The following is a 7,992-nucleotide window of genomic DNA, read 5'->3' on the forward strand; positions in this document are numbered from 1 at the left end:
TTTTGTTTATGGCTGCATCTAGACACGAAGCTCCTATCAAAATTGGGTTGCCACTTTAAAAATCCAAGATGGCTGCCACCAATATGTTCTTCCAACTTGTGAGCTGGATAATTTGAAAAATAAGCAGTGTGCTGACTTCCATTTTTGCATCTAAATAAAAAAATGGTCTCAAAAATTGGGTTGCGAAGTCAAAATCCATGATGGCCACCACCATATGGAAACCGGTCCCCCCAACTATTTGTGTTAATCTTCCTTTGTTTCCTCAAATGCTTAAAGGGCTGAAGATTAATCTATAGTGGCTAAGGCCACCACTGACCACCCCCTGGCTCAGCCGTGGCATTTACTTGTGGATAATTGCTCCCTCCACTTGACAGTATCTGTTAGTCTGTACTCGAACAAAATGATAAAAAAAAAAAGCTTTCTCTATTCTTATCCAAAGTGTAACTTATAAAAGGTTAAAGTGTAAATGTACTTGTATTCCCTGTTCAATTCCAGTCCAGAAAATTCCTCACTTTGGTAACTACAAACATTCCCTATATCTGTCAGTGACCGGGGACATCACTGTGCTACTTGTTTAGCTTTGATGACTGTTAGCTGAAGTAGGTCAGGCTAAAAACTAGTATATAAAAAAGAATTATAATGATTTTTAAGCATTTTTAAGCAGCAAGAACAAATAAAATTACTGTGCTTCTCTGTGCTATCAGTTAGCGCTTGCTAGAAACTAGTAGCAAAACGAGGCATAAAAATGGACGCACACAGTACAGGGACTGAGGAAGTGAGTATTACAAAGCTGTTAACCTGCATGTAAAGATCCCACAATGGGCACAAAGTGTAACATGAGAGCTATTTGGGACTTGCTCTTTTCCCGTTGTGCGAGGTTTACAAGCCCCAACAGGCAATATTAGAAAGACAGTGAAACAAAGTCACACAGGAAGTCATTGACTAAGCTGGGAAAACAACAAACCAAGGGTGATAAAAATCATGAACTGATGTAATTAAGTTAAAAGACCATTTTGGAATACATATTAAAAACATATCCCTACTTACAAACAGGAAAACCACTATGCTCTGAAAGAAAACAGACGTTCTGCAGTGTCTGAGATTGAAACATTTTAGTTCCAGGGACTCATACTATAATCAGACATACTGTATCTGCACTCGTCAGTTCCGAGCGACAGTGCTCGGAGGCTTGCAATCAGAAACAGCACAGCACAACCCTTTTTCTCTCTATAGAACATGGTGCATTTCTGATCGTGAACTTTGTGAGATACTCACATTCTCAACTAGTGAAACAGGCACATAAGACACATGAGCAAATGCAAAAAAAAAAAAAAAAAAAAAAAAAATCACAGATCTTTACGGTGGATACATATATTAATGAACTATGGCTGGCAAAGTAATTTAAATGATGTGATTCCAAATCTCTATAGAGTGGTACTTTATGTATGTCAAGCTGAAACTGGTAATGTACCCACAACTAAATCTATTAAATTGCACAAAGCACTTTAATTATTTCCTTAGGCACCCGGAGATTAAATGGCACTCTTGAACAGATATTAAATGAACACAAAAAGGACATTCAGTAATATTTAGATCTGATGAAAAGTCACTTTAGATGTTAGGAACCAGCTTTTTAAATGTACCTGTATATATTTATATTAGTTTTGCAATGATAAGAAAAATATATATATATACTGCATAATTTTTAAACAGCTGATTAAATAAAAAGGTCATAGGTTAGCAAAATATGTTAACTATAGGGCTAGGGCTGAACTTTATCATGATTTGTCCTGCTCAGTAATCCAGGTAGAAAAATCCAACAAAGTTAAGTCAGGTCCTCTGGGCAGTTTATTTTTGTTGAAACGTTTCATTTTGAACCACTTTTGCCATGACTACCACAAATGAGTCAGCGGGGGAGAGGATGGACTCCAGAAACCATCTTAGCGCCATCAAACTGGTTGACCCACTTTGTGAAGGTGCTATTTATAAGACTGAGTTTGTTGTGGCTCCTCGGACCGATGAAGTCTTTGGGATGAAAGATGCAACGTTTCAACAAAAAGAAAATGACCAGAGAACCTGACTTAACTTTGTTGGATAGAGCATGTTTTAATCATTATTTAATCAATTAGGGAAAACAATTGTCAGATTGTCAATTTTTGCTCCGACAAGTGTTTGGATCCTTTACTTTTAAAATGTGTTCTCTCTAAATTTGTTGATCTTTTTTCCCCTCCATGTTAACAGTATAATTTAGTACACACAAACATCATAGCAATGTGCAATAAATATGGTCAATCATATTGTTTTAAAGGTCAGGACTAATGAGTTTGCTTTGACTTTCTAAAGTTAGGCGGTGAGGTGATCAAGTCAACTACTATCAACATATATTTAAAAAAAAAAAAAAGATCCTACTTTTGAGTTGAAACAAAACACTCCAAGAAAATTAAATCAATTGCTTTTGGACATTACCAGATCCAGACTCAACAATAGAGATGAGAGAGTGTTTTAGTTGTCGTTCTGTCTAACAGTATTTCTTTATAGAGCAATTATATATATTATAATATATTATATATATTATAATATATTTCTTTATCAGTCATTTTACTTCAAACCTATTTATTTTCACTGTGTTTTATTCCTAGTTGGAAAAAAAAAATCTTTAAAATTATTTAAAAAAATTATTTGGGGTTTTTTATGTTTTGATTGAACGTCATATTTATTGCTGATATAGTACTTTATATAATTTATGTCTTTAATGTGCTATAGAAATAAACTTTGACTTGCTTTAATGTAGTTGCTAGCATGGATGTAGCAGGCACGACGTCTATTGTTTTTCCTTGGCAATTAATTGGCTTTCTCAGTTTGAGTTCTGTTTTTAGCACTCTTCCTAAATAATTACTGAGTAGGAGCAAAGTAACTGGTCCCACCTGTTGTCAACAGTAGTTTTTAGGATGTTGATGAACTCCTGGTAGCCGGGGAACTTGGATGTGACAATGGAGAAGACGTGCCAGTCATACTCCTCCATGATGTTCAGCATTAGTAAAGCCTCCTGCTGGATGGAGGCACCAAACTGGAAAAATGTGGACTTCACATCCTGAAAGCAAAGGAGAGGGTAAAGAAAATGTGGTTGAGTATTTATTTTGACTTTTGTTGGTGCAACTTTAAACAGTGTCATGTACAAATCAATTCACAACAGAGCCTTTAAACATTGGGGCAGTATGAGTACAAAAATATCTTAGTAATTCATTCATACACACAAACACACATAAGCGTTCTGTGGTGGAAATACAATATCAATAAGGGTCTCGGAATAATTCAGTTAAGACCAAATGGGTTTGGTGCAGGAGATGCAGATGTCAGATCTCAAGGCTTGCTATTGAAAATGAGCGTTGTATTAATTCATATTCACTCCATTAAATCTGATTGAGGATCATTTGCCACCTAATTCAGTCAATGTCAAACACGGGCTCAGTCAGCTAAGAGTTGCGCTATTACAGGTGTTGAAATGTCTTGGAGTCATTTCTGCCATATTTAAATTGATTCATTATAGCAGGAACAAAATGAAGTTAGGTGCAATGGGAGAAAAAAAAAAAACATATGAAGGAAGTTAAAGGATAGGGGCGGCTGTGGCTGAGTGGTTACAGCAGTCGTCCTCCAATGCAAGAGTTGGGTGTTCGATTCCACCGGTAGCCATATGTCGAAGTGTCCCTAGTCAAGACACTGAATCCATCATTGCCTCTGATGTGTGTCCCATCAGTGTATGAATGTGATAAAGCACTGATTATTCTTTGTATAGATCTAGTAGAGTTCTGTATGAATGGGTAAATGAGGGCACAGACTGTAGTGTAAAGCGCTTTGAGCGTCTTGATCAGATAGAAAGGCGCTATATAAGTACAGTCCTAAAGGATCATAGCAGATCAGACAGGTGACTGAAATAACTAACTTATCTGTCTTGAGTGCATGTATGACTGTGAGATGGCAACTGAGAATCAACAAACTCACCAGATGCACATAAATGCACACAGACAGCTACAATGAACGCGTTCTTTCCATAGGTACACACAGTGTGGCTCTACAGAATGACTAAAGTATTAAAAAGGGAAGCCATTGCACGTTCTGTTATGTGATGAAACAGCAGTCATAATGCTGGAAGCCATTTCATAGCCTAGTGGTTCCTAACCCCAATTCTTTTTGGTGCATAAGTCAAATATTATCACTTCTGAAGTTGCCTTTAGAGAGGCGCACAAAGAACAATATGAAAAACAGTCAGTAATCCTCAGTCGTGGCGTTGGTTTCACAGTAAATCATGTCTCACAAATGTATACAGTCAGTACTCTGGTGTGTCTGTGTGAGTCATGGTTATTTGCTTGTTTGGAATCATGCTGAGTTCAAATACACAGTAGGAAAAAAAGTTCTGACTCTTCCGACCACGCAACCATTTACAGTGCATTGTGCATTTATTTAGAGCATGTTTACAGACAATGCTGCTTATCCGTGCTATAAAAAAACAACTTGAAGGAATCAAAATCTCATGTAATCTGATCAAAGGAAACCCTCATTTTTTTAATAGAGAAAACTTTCTTTTTTTTTTTTTATTCAAACTTGACAAAACACAAAAGGATGGATAGGCCATGGCGTAAATTGGCACAAAAAAATGAATAACCTATAAAAATAAAATAGCACTAATGTTCAACTTTTCGTGTACCACAGAGAATTTATGACCCCATCAACAATTATCCATCAGTACCATGCATGCAATCATTCTACAGTTAATTTAAACTGAACAAAATACTCTCATTAGCCAATTATTTGAAGAAAGTCATCAGTTTTAAAAGTATTACTGAGCATAAAATAATAAAACTAGATTAAAGTGGAGGATTTATACCTCAGAAGGTTCATTTGACAGTGGCAGTTAAGAAATATCATTTGTGTTTTATGGTAGTATTAGAGTTAATTCACATTAATTTCATACATGTTGTTCCTTGGGGAGAGATGAAGTTTAAAGTCACTCCTGGAAGGAGAGTTTGATGTATGATTGTATCCTAATGTGCCCTCCCTGATGAGATTCATATCTATAAGGATGAAAGAGGCAGAGAACGCTGGGGTTCATATGATATCTGTATATGTGTGTGTAATACAGTTAAACATGTACTGCCCCCCCCCGACTCTCTAACGAAACGCAGGCGTTCCTTTCCGCTCCCTTTTTTCTTCCTGCTTTTTTGCTCTCTGTCTGTGTATTGGAGCAGCTCCTATTCTTTTCACACATCTTCCAAAATGAAAACTACTGTTTTGGATTGGACCAACTGGACTTTCGACGTAAATTACAAAATCTTTTCAACAAAGTGACAGGGTCCTGGAGAAACCCTCATCTGCTCGGATGACACGCATGCAGCTGGATATATCTCTGGGGGTGAGGTGTTTACCTTTGCTATCGAACTAGGACGTCGGAATTGCATATAATTGGATTTATGATAACAGGTTTTGTGTTTTTTGATTTTTTTAGATTAGTGTCAATAAAAAATATCAATCAGACATCTGTATCTCATTCAAAATGTTGCTGCTAGAGTTCTGACCATAACCAGGTATTCAAAAACACAGATACCAACACCAGAAAATTATACACCAGTCCCTAAATCATTATACTGGCTCCTTATTATAAAAATACACACATCTCAGAGTTACAACTCTTACAAACCTTTTAGGTGCCCCAGGGCATCAGGTTTACTCAGATTTCCCAGGATCAACTCTTTTGCTCCTCAACACTACAATCCATTCATTATCTTTACTAGCTTCTTCCTTTTTGGGTCACTGGTGCCCTTATCCAGTCATCACTGTGCGAAAGGCGGGGGACACCCTGGACAGGTCTCCAGTCCGTCACAGGGACACATAGAGACAAACGAGACAAACAACCATTCACTCTCTCACTCACACCTAGGGACAATTTAGAGTTACCAATCAGCCTAACATGCATGTTTTTGGTCTGTGAAAGGAAACGGAGTGCCCAGACAAGACCCACCCATGCACGGAGAAAACATGCAAACTTCATCCAGAAAGGCCCCCCGTCACGGATTTGAACCGGCGACCTGCTCGCTGAGCGGCAGCAGCTCTACCAACTGCGCCACCATGCCACCTCAACAACCTAAAAATCTGAAATGTGCAAAAACTGTTGGTTCCCTTAAATCAAGACTAAAAACAATGTTGCTTGATGCCAGATTTCTGTAAATGTGAATATCTGTTGTTGTTGTTTTTGTTTGTTTTATTTACTCGCTTAATTTTTTTAAAATATAGCTTTATCGATTCTTTTTATGAAGTGCTCAAACTTAATTGAATTTTTTAAAATTTGAATCTAATTTCCTGTATTTGTAAAACTCTTTGAATTTCCCTACATATGAACGGGCTCGTTCAAATTAATTTGTTTCATTTTATTCTTGAACATATTCTCCAGTTCTAAAGGAAACAGTTTCTACATTACCTCTACCGCCCACTGACTCCCACCAGAGGAATGCCCATCTTACATTGTGCAACCACATCCTATACAAACAACATTCAGCTCTATTTATTATTGTTAGCCGTTTTCATTTTACACTGCGTCAGTCCATTTACTTGTCATGCTTTACTTGTACTTTTTATTTATTAGATAAGCAGGGCTGAGTTGCACTCCTAAATAATGGCCTTTGTGAAATGGCACTAATGGGATGAAAATAGTGTCTAAGAAAACGTACAACTGAGCACAGTAGCTGACATTTTTACCCAGCAGAGCGATGTGTATAATTCATTTTGCCACATGCATGAGTTAGCAATAGCATGTCCTTTCTCCAGTCCTGATAGCTTCTGAGTAGAGTAGAAATCCATTGTTTGTTTGTGTCAACGGGGATGACTGAGAAAATGGGTGTGTGTCTCGTTCACTCAACATAAAGTTCCCCGAGTACTCGTTAATGATATTGTATCTTGTATGCGAGGTATCCTTACTCTACACTCAGGCTCAAATGCTTTTTGGATCGACTCTCGCCGTGCAGCGTTGTGATTGTGTGAGTGGGCTCTAATGTGGTAGAAGCTGAAAGGATGGTTGAGCATGGTGGGACAGGAGGGAGGTCATGCTGTAAGACTTGTCAGTCCTTGTCTTTGTCATAGCAGCAGTAAACTCCCACACTCAGCTGCAACATACAGAGTGCTGTGCACACGGCCAGTCGACGAGCGTGCACAATGATGTCAGAGATTTCTACATCATCATGACTTACACGACTTGCTGTAAGATTATATGCAATAATCCTTTTTTGTGTGACTGAGGTATTGTTTGAAGCTAATAAACTCTAGCTGACGAAACAATATTAGAATTGTATTTACCTTAGCTGGTGCTTTAATTATCACTAATAGTAATGTAAGGAACATTCCTTGATGAAATGCATATTGCCCACCACCTTGCATCCCAAAGTTTTAAACAACCATCTAATGCAGTCTGTTAGTGCACAAAATATGTGTTGGGCATCAATGTCAGAAGTAGGGATTGAACGAGTATATAATTTTTAAACTCGACATTAACATAATAAAACCCGAGTAGAATTCGAGTATTTGATGACGTCATAGATCTCAAGATACGGAAATAAATAAATAAATAAAACCGCAAAAAAAAAAGGTAATTATTTACAACAACAAAAAAAAAAAAATACCAGCAAAACATTGGGAGCGTATATTATGCTCCTACCATTTATCATACTGCAAATAAGTCACAGGAAAAACTAAACTATTGGTTAACAAAAAAGGTTGAATCATGTCATCTGGACTTCGTTTTTTTTGTTAAAAAGAAACGTTTCGCCCCTCATCCAAGAGGCTTCGTCAGTCTGAGGCCTAGCCATCTGGTATTACCCAGAAGCCACCCAGACTCTTGTGTTTCAAGCCTGCATCAGATACCCCTGAAGTCTGGCCTTTTCACTAATGGTTTCAAAAACACAAAGTTTGTTTTCTCAGTCATCCAGGTATATAACAACAAAAAAGGTT

The 7,992-nt window shown here is 37.4% G+C and overlaps 1 protein-coding gene across 1 annotated transcript in view; it reads right to left on the minus strand.

Moving 5' to 3' along the window:
- The window catches only part of grin2aa (glutamate receptor, ionotropic, N-methyl D-aspartate 2A, a), a 268,565-nt gene that overhangs the window by 142,944 nt on the left and 117,629 nt on the right, over positions 1-7,992 (minus strand). The window contains exon 2 of the mRNA XM_037688511.1: positions 2,925-3,091. Within this exon, the coding sequence (XP_037544439.1) occupies positions 2,925-3,091 (167 nt within the window). The remainder of the gene's footprint in view (positions 1-2,924; positions 3,092-7,992) is intronic.

Source organism: Nematolebias whitei, chromosome 15 (genome assembly GCF_014905685.2).
Source record: "Nematolebias whitei isolate Nwh7 chromosome 15, NemWhi1, whole genome shotgun sequence".
NCBI lineage: Eukaryota > Metazoa > Chordata > Actinopteri > Cyprinodontiformes > Rivulidae > Nematolebias > Nematolebias whitei.